General features: G+C 36.9%; 1 protein-coding gene across 2 annotated transcripts in view; it reads left to right on the top strand.

Annotated features, from left to right (window-relative positions):
• LOC149239151 (UvrABC system C protein, putative (DUF3411)) overlaps positions 1–17,237 on the top strand; it is a 158,533-nt gene extending 141,296 nt beyond the window's left edge. For both annotated transcript variants that reach the window (XM_089373334.1, XM_089373335.1), the window contains exons 7-8: positions 16,463–16,588; positions 16,698–17,237. In XM_089373334.1, the coding sequence (XP_089229460.1) occupies positions 16,463–16,588; positions 16,698–16,746 (175 nt within the window). In that variant the 3' untranslated portion in view covers positions 16,747–17,237. The remainder of the gene's footprint in view (positions 1–16,462; positions 16,589–16,697) is intronic.
• Positions 17,238–19,022: the final 1,785 nt, after the last annotated feature.

Raw genomic sequence — 19,022 nt, 5'->3', positions numbered from 1 at the left:
GACAATGTATCTCAGTCCATAAGTGATTGTGCCCCGGAGATATCTCAAGAGATTCTTGGCAGCAATCCAATGTATATGATGAGGCTCGACCATAAACTGACTCAATGTGTTCACTGCAAAACATATGTCTGGACGGGAGTTCACCAAGAACATCAGGGCACCTATGAGTTGACGATATTCAGAAGGATTTCCCAAATTGGGCCCGAAAACACTTCTGCATAACTTCTTGAAGTTAAGTTCCATCGGAGTAGTCATGGATTTGCAGTCCACCATCCCAAATCTTTCTTGAGAAAGGAAAATCTCCCCTGGCTTTTGCCAGGCCTCCAACCCTAGGAAGTAATGCATCAGTCCTAGGTCTTTCATATCAAATTCGGAAGCCAACTCTCTCTTACATTGATGAATAAGAGGTTCTGCACCTATCAGAAAGGGATCGTCCACATAGAGTAGCAAGATGAGAGGTCTATCATTCTCAACCTTAAAGTTAAGGTTCGGATCAACTTCACTTCTTGTAAATCGCATCTTCATCAGATAACTATCGATCCTCTCATACCAAGCCCGGGGTGCTTGCTTCAACCCATCTAGGGCTTTCTTCAACCTGCATACATGTGTCTGGCGATCTTGAACTTCAAACCGCTTAGGTTGTTCCACATAGACTTCCTCCTTATGTGAACCATGCAAGAAGGCAATCTTGACATCCATTTGGTGTAGATTCCATCCTTGCGAGGCAGCAAGGGCTATAATCGAATGGATGGTGGTGTAGCGAGCAACAGGTGCAAATATCTCATCATAATCTACACCTTCCTTTTGAGAGAAGCCTCGAGCAACAAATCTGGCCTTGAACTTCTCAGCACTTCCATCAACACCATGCTTGATCTTGTAGATCCATTTAGAGGTGACAACATATTTGTCCTGGGGTATAGGGACCACATCCGAGACATCATTCCTTCATAATTGCCTCATACTCTTCGTTCATAACATCCTTCCATACTTGTTGCTTCACAACTTCTTCGAATGAGCAAGGTTTAGACTAAATAATGGTGCTCATATCAGTTAAGTACCCTTGGTACCTATTAGGCTTCTTGCTTTCACTAAATGTCCCCCTCGGTGCATCATGTCTCTTGGCATCTTCGAGAGTTTCCTTAGCCATGAGGGTCTCCTTTTGGAGGAGGAGGGCTCATGAGGAGGAGGATCAATGGGATCCATCAGTTCTTCAACATTGAGCATCAACTCGTCATGCGAATCTCCCTAATTTCCCGCATCTGCTTCTTTGTCCTTCTTTGGAATAGGAAGGTTGCTAATCTTTCTTAGGGAAACATCCTCATCGAAGGTGACATCATGACTCAACTCTACTTCTCTTTGACTAGGCACATAGATTCTATATGCCTTAGAAGTTTCACTGTAGCCCACAAAAGTTCCGTTCTTCCCAGATGCCTCCAATTTACTTCTCTTTTCTTTCTGCACATGAAAGTATACGAGACTACCAAAAATTCTAGAATGAGAAACATCAGGTTTCTTACCGGTGAAAACTCTTTCGGGAGTTTTGGAGTCCAATGCTTGATGAGGGCATCGATTTTGAACGTATACAGCTGTGTTGGTAGCTTCGCCCCATAGGAACTTTGGAATTCCTTGATCATGAAGCATAGCATGAGTGGCTTCTGTAATGGAACGATTCTTCCTTTCAGCAACACCATTTTGCTCAAGAGTATATGCAGTAGTAGTCTCCCTCTTAATGCCAGCTTCCCTGCAATAGTCATTGAATTCATTTGACTCATACTCAGTTCGATTATCGGTCCTCAATATCTTGATCTTCTCCCCTGTTTGATTTTCCACCAAGGCTTTGAAGGAACAGAACCATGAGAATATTTCGTCCTTCTTCAAGAAATATATCCCAATTCTGCAAGAGAAGTCATCCACAAAGACAACATAATATAAATATCCTCCTAATGATGTCACATGCAACATACCAGATAGATCAGAGTGAACCAATTGCAAAATGTCAGTGGTCTTGCTATCACTTGAGGGGAATGCCCCCCTTGTATGTTTTCCCTCGGCACATCCTTGGCATACACCTTCATGCTCTATTTTGAATTCGTGCATACTTGTAACCATCTTCCTTGCATCAGGTAGAGCCTTATAGTGAAGATGAGCAAACCCCCGATGCCATAGTTTGGATTGAAGAGATATGTTGCAAGACATGGCTCCCAGTGGATTTCCTACAACTTGATATGAACTGTCAACCCTAAATCCAAGAATAAATGCTTCTTTGAAATTTCTTTTCCACACACGTACCTTTCCATCGATGAATGCCACCTTGTATCCTTTGTCTTCCATCGCCGAGATAGACACTAGATTCTTCTTTAGATCATGTACATATAGTACTTCTTGAAGATGAACGGTGTTTCCTTGATTTAATTGAAGGGTAGCATTCTCAACTCCCTTCACGGGATAGGTGGCATTGTCTCCAAGGATAATTTCCAAATTTGTATCCTTCTCTATCATATTTGAAAGAGCTTCCTTGTACTTGGTGAAGTGCCTTGAGGCACCATTATCATTCAACCATTTTCCCAAATTATCCCAAGGAGAGGTAGTAGAGAGGGTAGATATAAGATAAAATTCCTTTTGCTTATAATTTACAACATTAGACTCATCATACCTGGAGTTTCTTGTTCGTTTAGAAGCTTGATCATTTACAAGTTGAGTAGCGGAAGCATTCCTTTTCCTTTTGTTGTTGAACTTGCCATTCCTTTGATTGCTATTGTTGCCCCTGGAATGATTGTGACCATCATCATGAGATGTGTCCCTTCTATTTAGACACTCCCTGGAATAGTGACAAAACTTGTTGCAAACGAAGCATCTTCCCTTCCTTCCATTTTTGAATCTCGGTCTTCCTTGACTTTTCTCTTTGAACTTGAATTGTTCTTCCTCTTGGCATGAGCGGAGAATGCGGTAGGATTATTCTTGTTCGAAGGCATCTCCAATTCCATCATCCTTGTTTCTTCTTGAGAACATCTAGTCAACAATTCTCAAAACCTGGAATTTCGTCGTTATTGAGAATAATAGTGTTGAACACATGCCATTTTGGAGGAAGACCTCCAAGGGCAATGAGAGTGAGCTCCCTGTCAACAATAGCTTCACCAATCGAAAGAAGATCATTTTTGATCTTGGTAATCCTCATGAAGTAGAATTGAATATCCTCACCTTTTCCCTTCTTTATATCCTTCATCTTGTTCTTGAGGAAAATAATTTGATTTACATTGCTAGATTTGAACATGCCAACCAACCTGTCATATATCTCCTTTGATGTATTCAAATAAGAGATGTAAGAAACTAAGTGCTTATGAATAGAATTCCTAATGATCTTCTTGGCTTTGACCTCGCCCTTCTTGTATTTTGTCTTAGCAACAATCGATGCATTTGAAGGAGGTTTTAGAATCTTTCCCTGCACATAATCCATGAAATCTTGTTCTTCTAAAGTCAAATCAAGAGACATATTCCATGCATGATAATCAGACTTATCATGAAGCTTATCATCAGACTTGAAGTAGGATGTGGAGGCCATTGAGACTTGTTCTTGATCAATGATTGCTCTTCATTCTTGCTTGGGCTTTGTCTTCATCTCAACTCCAATACCATGTTAATTTTAGGATAACAATTGTATGTTCTATGCTTAGAGCAATTTTACTTCAATTTTCTTTATTAGTCCAATATCATATCCAGTATACCAATCACATCAACATGATAGTAAAATGTAGATAGAACATAAACAAGAACAATAGAAGACAAGCCAACACAAGGGGACACAAAATATGGCACCAGCTAGGGACATACCCCAATGTGGGGAAACCTTGATCAATTCTTCTTATAATTCTTCAAAAGTTCAATAGAGAGAGAGAGTTCAATTTACAATATTCACTTGCCTAAACTGATCCGTCAAAATAGAAGAAACAAAAAGCCCTAACCAAAAAGTCGACACTGGTCAACAGGGCTAAAATTGACCTCCAAAACAACTCGGTCAACTCAGTCTCCAAAAGTAAGATATTGCAACCCAAAGCAGTCCCAAAATAACCAGTGAAATATGGTCAACAAAAGTCAACATAACAACTTGAATTAGGGTAGTCAATGCTGGTCAATGTAGGGGTCAAACTACCTCGGTTTTTGTGCCCAAAACAACCGCTTTTCGAAACAATATTCTCCCTCACAAAATCAAAGTCAAACAGGGTCAACGCTAGACGTGTGGAGAGAGAAAGGCCCAGAAATCCGTACCCAATCAAAATGAGAGAGAGAAAGATGAATGAGATGAGATGCCAAAATGAGGAGGCACCTTGTGTTTATATGCAACGTTGAAGGCTGGAGGAGGCTAATTTGATGGCTGGCCGACCTTGACAATTTATACATAATCAAAATAAATTCATAACTTCATTTGTGCATGTTAGAATGGGATGAGATTTAGATCAATCCTACACCTCTCAGAAAGAGGAATCGAAGAAAAATATCAGCTGCCTCATAAGAGCTGTCCAAAGTGATGTTTGGCCCTAGTTGCCAAATTTAACAAATATATTATATAATAATGTTTGAATACAAGTGAGATGATGATGTTACAATTGAGGGTCTACTTTATATAGCTAGGCAGGTACCCTTTATGAATGACCGGTCATGTCCTTAGGGACATACCTCTTCTTTAACTGATCACGGATTAATCATTATTTATGATGTGCTATTATTATTTATATTTACATTATTTATATCTATATTTTATTCATAACAACTTCAGGGACAAATTCATCGTTGCACAACTCTTCTTGCTGACTCAAGGTTCTTGGTATTATCCTACTTCTCATGCATTTAGGATCACATCTTTATTGACAATTCAGAAGTTACGTTGCAAATAATCTCCTGAAATGAGGTTAGTTGAGTCCAATATTTTTGTCACTTTTGGCAAGAAGAGGTATGTATGAAATTGTTTGCTAAAGGCTACTTCTTGATTAAGGATGCCAAAGAGAAATGTTTTAGCATATTTTGATTTATTGTTGCCTTAGTTGCTTTTAGGAAGAGCTATGAGTTATCATTATATATACTCGTTTGTGTTTTATTTTATTCCTTTCTCGTGTCTTATAAATTTTCCCTTATAATACAAGACACATTTTCAAAAGAAAAATTATTGGTTAAGCATAAGAAGGAGGCCAAGGCAAAGAGAATCGATCATAACTTTGGTGAAGGATCATTTGATCACTCACATTGTAGAGAAAAGAAGCAAGGATATATATGATTCCTTGGTTGAATTATACAGAGAGTGCGAGTGTCTCTAGGAAGATGCTATTGAGAAATAGGCTCTCAAGCATCCCGATGAGTGCCTTAGATATATTGTTTAGCTACATGGAAAGGATCATAGAGTTGCAAGATAGTTGGATGCCATAGGGAGAAAGTGGAGGATGAAGAGTTGGTGCTTATTTCTTTCAATGGGGTTGCTTCATCTTGGAAACCCTTTGTTCAAGGTTTTTGTTCCTGTGAGAATTTACTTATTTTTTATAAGCTTTGGGATGACTTTGTGTAAGAAGAGATAAGGTTAGAATCTTGTTTAGTGAAGCAAAGGGATGCAAAAAACCTAGCCCTCATTGGGAGGATGAGAAAGGCAAACAAGAATGAATACCAGAAGGGTAAGAAGGAAGAATCTAGCCAAGTTAAGAAGGATATGAGTAATTTGAAATGGTTTGGTGTCATTGTTACCTCTCCTTCCCGCAACGGTACCAATAGTTAAATTCTTCATGCTTACTTAGCAAGGTAGATTGGAGATAGGACTATATTTTCCATTTTCTCATTTCTTGAGGCATTTCACATATCCCAATGCATAGGGCTCTCGGGTCCAAAATTCAACCAGGTCTCATTTTGTTAGCAGGATGCATATTTGACACTCCACATTGAAATTTTGGCAAAATAAGCTTTTTTGAAGCAAAATTCATCAAGGGGGTTAGGAGCATAATAATGCATAAGCAAAAGATGGCAAAGTATATCTAGTATTTACATTGCATGTTATGCATAGAGCTTGCTATCACACATGCTAGCCTACTAGGTCCCTAAAGTAGGAAAATGCTAAATTTCTAGCACCCATGCAAACAAAAAATGGTAGTTTCCAGCTCACACATGCAAGTTATTCAAGGTGGCCTATAACTAACACGCTAGATCCAAGTTGGGCATGTGATATCTTGTTGGAATCCTTGTAACAGGTCCTAACTCCCTCAAGCTAAACGCTGGACAAATCTAGTAGGGCATTTTCTGCACAAGACAATTTTTGGGATTGGTCAATTTGCATGCAAGCTCAAACTTGTAAGTCAAAGAAGAGTCAAACTAGTTGGAGCCACTTAAGCTGGTCGTTGGGCTACTATTCCTCTCATTTAGCGTTGATGAAGTCAAACGTGGGAAAGTTGGACCATTTCTCAGGACATGGACATATCCTTAGATTTAGCAACTATTTCAAGCATGGATCAAGGGGATGTTGGTCATTATTTTCAAGAAATAATAATTTATGGACATTTTCTTCCCTAGTTGGATGGATTGATCCACCTTTTTGTGGCGATTTATTACTTGTTGTACATGTGGGCTTGACCACTTTATTTTATTAATTTAAGTTTCTGAAAGTAGACTAGATCTAGAATTTCCCTGCTAGATCTAAGGAAATTCCCCAAGTAATATTATTTTAATGTAAGGGAAGTTCTTTGTATAAAGGAAGGACTTCCTCATTTATAATTCATTGTTGAATAGTGGGAGTATTCCTCTCCATGGGGTTTGTTGAAAATATTTCTTGGTGTTTATTTTGGTTTTGGGTTTATAACTTTATTATGTGATGTATGTTTTGACTTGGAAGGATTTTCTTTCTTGGTTTCGTCTGTTGTATTTTAAATGGTTTGAATTTGTAAGTGATTTAAGATCACCACAAGGTTTAGTGTGATCAATCCATTGAGAGGCAGCATTGTCATGTGGAAGGAGAGATCTAGGTGCTTGGTTTGTTTTATGCCATAGTTGATCATTAGGCTGAGGGCAATCCATATATACTAGTCTCTCCCTTCCAATCCATTATTTTGGATAACCGACCTAAGGAGGGTCATTCTTCTTGATATCCTCTCGTCCTTAATATTCCTTTGAATCCATTGCCCTTGAATATTGGCAGTAATCTTCTCATCCCTCCATCACCAATATTTCCTTTCTCTATTAAATCCAACTTGATCACTAGGGTTACTTGTGATATCACCGTGCTCCTTATTGTTAATGCCCCTACTGATCACTGATTTGTAGGGGACCCCCCTTTGAAGCCAGAGGAGAGTCGGTTTAAAGAGGAAAAGGTAGGTTGCCGAGGTGATAGTGGGTGACCTATCGAGGTTCCACTTGGATTGTATGGTATGGGTTGGAGCTTTTATCATTCTAATGTCCAATTTGGGTGGTAACTGTCACTAGAAAGGACATTATGTTAGCCAAAAGTTGAAGAAGAAGAAATCAAAGGTTAAGCAACATAATCATGTTACATGGAGTGTAGGTAATATAGCAAGAGTGGATGAGTTATCATCCTAGTTTGAGACCACCTTTTTCACAATCTCTTGTTTACTATTTCAACATGTGTCAAGTGTTGTGTTGTTGACAGTGTGGCATCACGGCATCACATATGAGAGGAAACTCTTATGTAAGCTTCAGGAGCAAGAGGGAGGAATGAGTGTGGAGTTGGATGTTGATGCTACTTCTTTTGTGAAAGGATATGGCTTCATTTCTTTTGACATGCCATTTGGTGCTTTTTTTGAGTTGAATGATGTTTTGTTTACTCTTGTTTTGAGGAAAAATCTTCCTTGAGTTTCCTGTATGACAGATTTTTAGTAAAGTTGCATTCTGTATGACAGATTTTTAGTAAAGTTGCATTTGAAGGACAATAGTACACTATCAGTGATTGTAGTTTGGCAAGTCTAAAGACATTGGCTAGAGGTGTATGAGATGGTGGTCTTTACATGTACTCATTGATCTTGTGGCACTTGTACATGCCATTTGGAAACTAGGTGGTCCTTCTAGTTTTTCAGGAGGGATTTGCAAAGCATGTATGGTGGGATACCTTGGTGATAGGTTCAAAACCTATTGTGGAATTAGTGATTGATTTCAAGCTTGTAGCTAATGGGAGTATTGAGGAGTACCAAGACTTGGTAGATTTTCTCAGGTGGAGGGAGTTGACCTTGATGAGATTGTTTCCTCAGTTATAATTCAAAGATTCTTGGAAAGAGGGAATTGACCTTGTTGAAGGTTTTGCTTCAGTTGTTAAAGGTTTTGAGGTGCATGGGTGTGATACTTGTTATCATTAGAAATGCAAAGTCCATTTCACATTCTTTCGATAACATTGCATCAAGACATGTACATGTTGGTAGCTTGTATTTGTTTTCTCTTTCAAAGGGTTGGAGTATGCTTTCGTCCTTTGAGAAGCATTTTAATGTCGAGTCCACATATTTGGAGGTGGCGTTGCGCATCTGGCCAAGGTTCACCTTTTGGGAGCCTATATACACATTTTCATTCATATTTAATTATTAAGAGTGCATCTCACATACCCCAAGGCAAAGTTAAATATTTGGAGGCACATTTCTACATTGAATATTCTATGGCACAATCATCTTATTGACACACATGTTGGGGTCACCCTATGTTTGAGGAGTTATTATAACCACTAATGGGCAATTTCTTGCACACTTATCTTTGATATCCACTTGTGCAGGAGTTTAATAGCTTTAATAGTGGGGGTGTTTGGTCTCATGAGTAGATATATTTTGACAAAGTGTCTAGCGTGTTTCCAAATCAATGCTAATAGATGTAGAATGGCTGCAGGATTTCATAATTGTCGTCATAATAGAAATTTTAAAAAGTATTTAGATGAATATGGTGGTTACAAATTTGCCACCTTAAAGCCCTCACCCCATTTTGACCAACCTTTTTAAGGAACACCCTACCTTTGTTGCTTGACCATTTTGGTTATGGACATGATGGAGAATGCCTTTTACATAGGGCTAAGCTTTGTGTGTTTGAAAGATATCATATGAGTGATGTTAGTGTGAGAAGGACAAGTGACACATCAAACTTTCACACTTGGTCAAAGCAGCCTATTTCAAAAGGATGTTTTACCTAGGAGGATGACAAGTGGCATCAGGCACTCACTTAGGGACTTGGTCTTGCATATTTTATTATTTTTGGGGAGTGATTTGCCTTGAAAGGCTCATAATCTTATATTTAAATATTATTACATGGAGGAAGGATGAATCTAAAGTACTTTGTAACAATATTTTATCACAAATTAGTCGGGAAGAAAAGCTATAAAAGGAGAAACACTCATTGCTTGCAAATTATAAATTCGAGTGGAGAAAACTTGCCTTTAGAAGTCCAAGGATATTACAATATGCAGGTTAAAGGAAGGAAGAACTGTTGGTAGAAGAATGTTTAGTTTGCTGGGCTATTGACCACACTTGTGCTAGGGCTACCACTTCTTTTTCAGCTGGTGGATTCCTGTTGTTTCAGGGCTGTGAAACCTTTTGTGTGGGCTGCTTTGGCGTAGTAGATAAGGGTTTTATGGGAGGAAAAAATGTTTATTTTGCTAGGATATTGATCACATTTGTGCTAGGTCTCCCACTTCTTTTTGTGCTGGCATATTTCTGCTTTTTTGGGGTTACACCTTTTGGGTGGGCTGTTTTGGGGTAGCAGAGAATGGTTTAATGAGAGGTATTCATCCCTCAAAAATCTTGATATAAATTAAATTTGGTAATGAAGATAGAAGCTGTTGTTCACTCGTATCTTTGATGACTGGTAGGTGCTCTTCACTTTTATGGTTATATTATATGCTAGTCGATTTTGATTTGGATATGAAATGACATTGTTAGGAGCCTTTCATTAGTTACATGCATGAATGTGGTTGATTGGAATGGTAATGTTTATAATGTGCTGCTTTTTCCCTTGCATTCCGAGATTCTATCAAATTCTGCTTTGACTCCGGTGGCCCAAAGTACAAGGCACTCGATAGGCACTCAATTTTGTCTATCTTGATCTTTTTACCAAAAGAAAAATCATTAAACACACAAATCACTACTATGATTTTTAGATCTATGCTAATAGACTGATTAGTGAATTGATCTTAGGGAAACCCCCTTTGTGCTGGAAGAGAGGCAATATAATGTGAAGGGAGGTGCAACTAAGATGACAACGAAAAGAACTTTCAAGAGTTTCCCTAGGGTTTGAAGTTTGAACTCGAAATATTAGACTTATCTTATGTGCAGATAAAGGAGATAACAATATCCATGTTTACAATTTGTTGGAGGCTCTATGTGGGCTGTTGTTTGCAGTGTGCACTATGAACTTGGTATTTCAAGATGGATAAGATTTGTATAGATTTTTATCCTTGTGATTTTGATAGATCTAATCCACTTGTCTTGGTCTTGTATGAAGATGTGATCAGCTTTGTAAAATTTGTGACTAACTCATGATGTGGTGTTTGAAGATTTTGGCCCATGGAGTTGATAGTAAGGATTTGGTAGTTTCCCGATTTTTGTCGTTTTTTTTTTGTCCGACTTTTCCTGATTTTCCCTGTGTTTTCTTGATTTTTTCCAGTTTTTCTTAATTTTGAAAAATGAATATATTTTGTATTTTTTAATGTGCCACAGTTTGCTGATTTTTTTGCCGATGTTTTTGAGAAAATGTTTCTGGACCCTTGCCAATTTTTTGTCGATGCTGATTTTTTCAACAACTGGCCTTGGATTTATCTCAATGCACATACACCTTGGAGATAACTTACACCTGGATTGCTAGACTATGAATTGATGCTTATATGGTCCAATTTTTTAGGAGGTTGGTATCCTATGTGGCATGGTGACATTCTTCGTGGGGCACACCCGCAGGCCTTGGTTGCTTGTTTAGGAGAAGAACCTATATGGATGAGGAGTGTTGGGGCATTTAGCCCTAAGTAGCATGGGTCCACTCGATTGCTTATATGGAGACTCATATGTAGCTTGAGGATGCTTAGGTTTAGAAGCATTCATCGAGGTGCGGTGGACCCAAAGGAGCCAATGGCTTAGGAGGTAGTGGTTGGAGCATTGGATACCTTTGGAAGAGAGCATTGGACCTTGGTCTTGTAGAGTGCTCACCTTGGGACCCTTGCTTGTTTGCATGCTTACCTTGGAGTTTGAAATGTGTTGCCTTGTAGTTGGGGCACTCCGCAATGGACTTAGCAAATCATTAGTTAGGTCAGGTTGAGATAATAATTTGTGGAATTTGTCCACTCTATTATTGTTGGCCTCCCTCGCGTATTCTATATAAAGGAGGATGGGGGTCTTTAGTTCTATGATGTTGTCTTAGAGCATGTGAGAGATCATTAGATTATTTGTATGTTGAAGATGAATTTGTCTCAAGTTTTCATATATGTAGGTATGTAATATAGAAATTCATCTTCAAGGTACAAGTGTTTGGACGAGTAGTGAGGTGCTCTACAATCCAATATGGGGGAGTAGTCACAAAGGAAAGAATGTACTAACAGGCATAACATTACATTACTAATTTAAAAATTACAAGTCGGCTCCATCTTAAATAACACAAAATTAAATTAAATAAAAAATAAATAACTGCATATATACATACATATGCATGTAACAATACATAAAAAATATTAAACCAGCATATATCCATCTTAAAGCCAGATCTATCAAGTACTGAGAGGGATCAAATTTGTTAATGTGCAAACTTTTTTAATATGAAGGAATTAATACGTGACATAGAATTAAATAATGAAAAAATGCACACATTAAAAAATTTGATCCCAGTTCTTGATAGATCCAGGTTTAAGAATGTTCTAGGCTGGTGTAATGAAATCTCACATTCTTATATATATATATATATATATATATATATATATCTAACCAAGAGACATGACCCATCAACAATAGTGACTAGTCAATGTGTATAAGTATATTGTCAAATGGCATTGTATCACATCAATTAATCATCTATTATACTTGTTATATATATTATGGATCCCACATGGATTTCAAGAGACTTTTCATTCTTATTTTTCAATGGATGAACTATTGTTCTTTTCGTTTGGTATTAGACCTATGTTTTGATCCAACCCTTGGTTACACTCTTTATTATACCCTGTCTGATCTAATTCTTCATCAAATCATTATGTCTGTGCTTCTCTGATTTTTTGGCCCTTTGACAACAAGCCTTTGGCCATACAATTAAAAAATTCCATTAAAAAAATAATCATTATACTGTAAATTGGAAGAACCCCGGACTTCAGGAAGACGAAATTGTCAAAAAATTATCAAAGAAGAAAATATACGAAAGTGCTAAGGATTCAAAGATAAATTGAATTATCTGATAGTGACAAAAATCAACTTCTGTGAAATTATTTGTAAGAAAATCACTATAGACAATGTTTTTAGTCATTTTAAGGAATGTTAAACCTGTAGCCAGAATACTAGCGTTATCAGAACAAATTCATAAGCATTCAAGGATGATTTCTGTAATTCTTGTTTCATTGGTATTCTACTTCCGAAACAGTTAAAGCAAATTCTGGAATATCATGGTTTTTGTCATTACCCTTCAGACATATATAAAATTCAAAAACAGTGTTGGCCTCCTTCAGAAAAGAAGATAATTGCTGTAGCCATCAACACATGCGTATTGGTATAGGAGCCGCCACAGAATATTGAAATATCATTACAAACACCATTTGAAATTTGTGGTTGGGATAAGCCATATGATAAGCACAACCATTTCGTAAAGTTCATTCTGTCGGCCGTTGTGGAGGGAAATAATTTAATCTGTACAAAATTCAAGAAGAATAGGGTATCAGGCACTGTCTCAATAAACAGTCGTGGATAACATCAGTTTACCTCAGAAAATCATTTACATAAAACCTGTTACAGACGACGTCATTTACTATTGATTTGCTGTTGGCCAAAGTCGAGGGTTTGAGGATATTAATCTAGAATATTAAAAATCTAAATGTTTCAAATATTAATCCGGAAAAAAGCTAAAATCAGTTGTGATTTGGGGATAAGGGTTACAGGATAACTCTTACTAAAGGCTCAGTCAAAAAAAAAATTAATAGTCATTTGGAAGTGAATGATTTGGGAACTGGAACAAGGAAATGTTGCTGTGATAGGGAAACCAATTAATCGGCTTTTGTGTTTATTCCAAGGTATGTTATGATACTTATACAAAATACATCATGGTCATCAATTATTGTATGGATAAAATATTAGGGCACACTCTAATTGTTCTACATTTTTGCTTTTTTTTTGGTTGGGATCCGGCGATATAATTCTTGGCTAGATTGTAATTGTTTAAATTGTATTTTTGAATCATAAATAGATTCAGTGCCCTGAAAAATCCCTAGGGAATTCAGATTGTGCAGATTACACAAATCAAATCTGCAATTCCAGCACATCCCTGCTGGATTTTGAGTAAAATTGACTGAAAAATATATCTAAAAAACAAAAATGTAGAACAATTAGACTACTCTAACAATTAAAGATAGTTGCAATGCCTTGTAATATTCAACGAGTTTTATTAAAAAACCGCAGAGAACAAGGTATAAAGTACTAAAATAATAAACAGTGAAAAAGGGTACTCATTGAAAAGCATGGAGTTAAGATCATTTCACGATTCTAAGAATTAAGTATCCATTTTACATTGAAGAAGTGGGTCCCTCACACCGTACGCACCCAATTAGTATTGAAGAAGGCAAAATGATCTATGAATATTGAAGACATAAAGAAAGAGGGCATTTCAAGTTTCAAAAAGGAAAAAAAGTTATAAAAAGGCTATCTAATAAAAAAAATTTCGTCATCGATTAGACTAAGGGGTATATTAAAGATATCATTGAAGAACATCATTTCCACGAGACCTTTGTTTTCATGTACCAACTAATTATTGAAGGAGTAAGTTGTAAACTATGGATTCCATATATAATTTCACATTCGAGATTAAATGTTCTAATTGTGCAGTGGAGTTTGAGTGTTTGTCCATCTTCAAAAGTCAAAATATCATTCGCTAAAATTGTTGGAGAATATTTACTACAATGGAATATCATGGTGACACAAAAACATAGAAACTTGGGTCGTAAATTAAGAAACTAGAGGAAGAACTAGAAAACTATCAACAAATGGTAAAAGTATAAAAAATTGAAAATCACAAAGAGAAACTTGATAATAACTTATTGGAGAAAGATAAGAAAATTTCACCTAATAGATCATAGTTAAAAGTTGCATGCATAAATTAAGTTAAAGGATAAAGGATAAGGCATCGTAGAATAGGAAAATCAAGATCTAGAGAAGGAAGTACCAGAAAAAGACAAAGACATTTCCTGCTTAAGGCACCTTAATTAGATGTTGATTGAACAAATCAAAAGATTAAAAGATGAAAAGCCGTAAAATCAACATCTTAAAAATAATTTTAACAAGTTAGAAATGAGGAACTTTTATGCTCAAGGGATTATAATCAAGCTAACTTACATAAATTAAGTAGTTAAAGAATGATAAGATGTTGCTATGGGAAAAGTTAGGGAAACTTACCAACAAGGAAGCATTGATCAATAAAGAAGCAATGTCTGATCCAATTAAAGCAGAACAATATTTAGATGTAAAAATCCATAGCTTGGAGAAAGGAACCAATATAGATCCAATTGACATCAAAAAGCAAGAAGATGCTTATGTTGAAAACTTATCAACCATTAAATCACTAGAAGTATCGAAGGGTGAATGTTCCAGTGGCAAGACACAAGATACAAGGATGCCTTACCATCATCATAATCACAAAAGTCATTATACTTTTCAATGAACTAACCAAGAAGAAATCGATGTGATAGATCATAGAATAAGTGAATATCCTATTATGTTGAAGAGACTTGAAGTGCTAGGGTTTGAGTCCTTGTGTGCGAAGGACCTATGGTTTGTGGCAAAGAAATCCTGGAGGAGATTTGGAGCACTTCTATTTGAGAGGTTGTCTGAGGCAAGGTCGGTGAAAGATAAAGGGTGGATTTGTTGTGGCTAGGTAGGTTGGTGGGATGTCTTGCTAGGCCTTTGTATTGCTGGTTAGGGTTTCCTATTGATGGTGGATTTCTTAGCTAGGGTTTGATGAGCATTGGAGAGTTCTACTTGTGATAAGCTCAAATGACTATCTTATACCAGCTTGTGATAAGCTATTGCTATGTAATTGTAACTTCATTTTTTTGTATATTTAAAGAGCACTTTGCAAGTTTGCTATCCAAACTTTTGTGTACTTGCAGATCTGATCTTCATCTTATAATTTTATTGTGTTTGAGTAGTTTCTATGGCTGTTTTGTATTTGGATTTATCATAAGCAGCTAGCTGATTTTGTTGAGTGAGTTGACAAATATATAGAAGCTGAGTGGGCAGATCATGGCTGCAGCCTGTAATAATCTGCTGTAACTAATTTTGATAGCTGTTATATGTTTGGATTTGTGCCCTAGGAGGGCAGGAAACATATTTCCCTTGAAGTATTATTGTTCGGTGTTTATTTCTTAGGCTGCCTTGTGTATTTGGTTGGACACAAGTCAAATATATGCCATGGTATTTTATATTTCAGATTCATTGTTAAGGTCATAGGATAAAGTTCACAAGAAATAGACTCAGGGAATCTCAAGTTTGAGTTGAAATTTTTGAATTTGCATTAAGAAGCGATTCTTGAAATTTCCATAAGAATTGATATAATTCAGAATGTAATAATGAAATAAACAAACAGTGCTCTCTTTTAGGCATGGGAATCCCTTGTACAACCTCCTATCGTTGTGTGAAGACCTTTAAAAGCTAATTAATAATAATAGTTCTCTACGCACCACCATGTTTCCAGCACATCGGTACACGAGTGGGAAAATACATCTGGAGGACCTGTGGTGTCACCCTCCAAATATTACGGAGGATGTTGGTGTCCCCTGGCATATGGCATCCCATCTATAAAATCATTTAAAAAAAAAAATCAAGATATGAAAACATAAATAGTAAATCTAATTTTATTTCGTAATGATATGTGCATTTCTTTCCCGAGTGTAAGTGCATATTATTTCATATTGTTCAACCATGACGATTCTTGCACATGTATTTGATTGTCAATGATTTCAAAGAATTATCATTTCATCATACGGAATCTGATGTCAAACTCATGGATAACTTGTTCAATTCTAATGGGATACAAAATTTTACTTGGTCTCTTAATAAAAACATTAATTTTATGAAGCTTTTCTATTCAAGGACTGTAAGAATTTTTGTGTTCCTGCACAGTTGTGTTTAGTTCTACTTGCAAAGCTCGCCTTCACTCCAGTGAAAATTTGTTAACATATACAAGTCAGACATCTGGGTAAATTGCAATTTCCAATAACATTCTTGTTGATCATGGAATGCTTACCATAAAATTGACTTCTCTTTGGCTCATGGAATTTAAGGTACCAAATAGTGGCGGGTGTTATTGAGCAGCGGATTTTGGAACCATGGCTACATAACAAGAAATTGCTGCTAAGCATGTTATGCTTTGCTGTACGAACAGGGAATACATTCGTGGGGTCATTGTTGTAAGTTGTTTAATTTACCTGAAGAAATTAATTGCATATGACTTTGAGCTGAAAGATCAAATAGGAAGAATCTTGAGCTGCATGTGATAGAATGTTTATTTCTGAACAGGTGGGTAGATTACGCTCGTTGGACTGGAGTACAGAAGATAAAGGAGTAGTAACTGTGTTGAAACTTGAAATGTAGGTAATCTTTTTCACTTAGCTTATCTAGGAATCAAATGGACAGTTTCTTCCAGGCAGGTGGAAAGGCACACCAATGAATAATGGTGCATCAAATATTATGAGTAGATTCACAAGATGAACCAGATCTCCCCAGTTAGCTTTTGGCGTCAAGGAAAAATCTTCGGACTAAATCGTTTGCACTTAAAGAAATTAGTCACCTTTCAAACTCAACTGTTGTCATTCATCTCTTTATCGAAAAGGTATCCAATAACTTTTTCATGTTGGATGCTGATTCTTTCTGATTAAAATTTTGCTAGTTATTTGACTTTCCTAGAAATAGCCACCCCCTTTTCTATTTTTCTGTATATTTTTGAGGCATCAAACCATTGCATATGATTCAGTCAAATTGACTTAGTATTTTCAAGGAATCTATAACGTTTTGTGATTGCTATGAAATTTGTCCATTTTCAGTTTTTTGCATTTTTTATTATTAGTCGAGTTCCATCCGAGCAAATTATAATGAACATGATATTATTTTTCCAATATAAAGGCAGCAGTCTTATGTCAAACTTGTCTGTAAACTTGGATGATATCATAGTTCCCGTGACATTGTCCACAGTTCAACAGCAGTATATGGTTTGCGTTTCGATGCTCTTAATTTAAGCTTTGTTTATGTAAGTAATCAGCAATAAACTAGAACCTGTAGTAGACGACACAACTGTAATCAGAGGACTTGCTTAAGAATATTTATGGGCTCTTTAGCGCAAGAATAGATTCATATTTTCCAAGCACATATTATCGATACAAATAGTCACGGTCCTTACATTTTTCTGCATATTGCATTGCCCCGCTTCGTAAGTTATTTTTCCAATTTTGGGTGGTGGGAATCATTGTCTAGTTATGCATTCCAAAAATTGTACGAGATAATAGTCCAAGCAATTGATGCCACTAAAAATTTAGACGAAAAAACATTTAAAATTCTTCATACTGGCGAGGGTTATAAAGATGAGCTAAATTGAAAAATATCTCACATAAATTAAATTGATTGTTGGAAATAATACTGAGAGGGGGGGTGAATCAGTATTATCAGATCAATCAAACTTTTTCAATTTCATGCTCAGAAACATATACGCTACTTCAATTAAATGAGCCTGCGTGTACACGCTACTGTGTCTAATGAAACTCGCGTATATCCAGAGATCTTATAATTCAGTTAGCTTAATCTTCAGTAAATGCATCAGATCATTATTAAGCATATTAACAGTAAACAGGTGCAGAATAACAGAACAGAACATCACACAAGAGCCACACACATGAACACCATGATATAAGGTGGAAACCCAATGTGGGTGAAAACCACCTGCTGCAATTCGTCTCTTTCTTCTTTAATAAGAAACTTCTTTTACAATGCACTGGTGCAGTCATTTACCAGCACGCAGGCTGCAACCTGCAGAGGGCTACAACCCTCATAGCTCTTGTACTAGCCGATCCATTTACAAGTACGTAGGTACCAACCCTACAGAAGGCTACAACCTTCATAGCTCTTGTACTAGCCGATCCATTTACTAGTACGTAGGTGCCAACCCTACAGAAGGCTACAACCTTCACTCGTTTTCCAGCTGCTCCTGGAAGGGAGCTACAACCCCCTTAGCTCTTGTACTGGCTGATATGTTTACCAGTACGTAGGTGCCGGCCTACGATCTTCCCGGGACCACGTTTCATACATTTTCATACTGGATCCATGAAACAATCATCATTGTAGAACAACCTGCATCATCAAACACTGAAACACCCAATTCTGAATCACTGTAACCCTGTCAACAACAACCAGACAACATAACAACAACCAGATCCAACTTCATCTTCAAATATCATACTTCACATTGTATACGCTACTTGGATGAACCCAACCTGCGTGTATACGCTCTTTTACCAAAGCCAACCCGCGTACAGATCTGCAAATTCTAACTTATAACTCTGCAGCTATATCAGACATCAAAAACATACCCAGATCATAATAATAAACATGCGTCAGTAGATCTGATCTATCCACAGGCAAACCATATGAAGATAATCATTCCAAGCCTTGAGATCTCGTTCCATCATTCATCATCCTCCACATGAGTGAAACCTTGGTTCAGATCACCAACCCATAACCAGCACTTGGATCTCACACTTCCTCAGATCTTCATCACTCACACACTCTTGCACCTTGCTTGCATTCATTTGCCTAAAGATCTTCTCCTTATATAGCCTTAGGCCCTTTACAATA

The sequence above is a fragment of the Pinus tabuliformis genome, chromosome 8 (assembly GCF_031772625.1).
Source record: "Pinus tabuliformis cultivar Carrire ecotype Pingquan chromosome 8, CPIR1, whole genome shotgun sequence".
Lineage (NCBI taxonomy): Eukaryota > Viridiplantae > Streptophyta > Pinopsida > Pinales > Pinaceae > Pinus > Pinus tabuliformis.
This window is presented reverse-complemented; position numbering and strand designations above follow the sequence as displayed.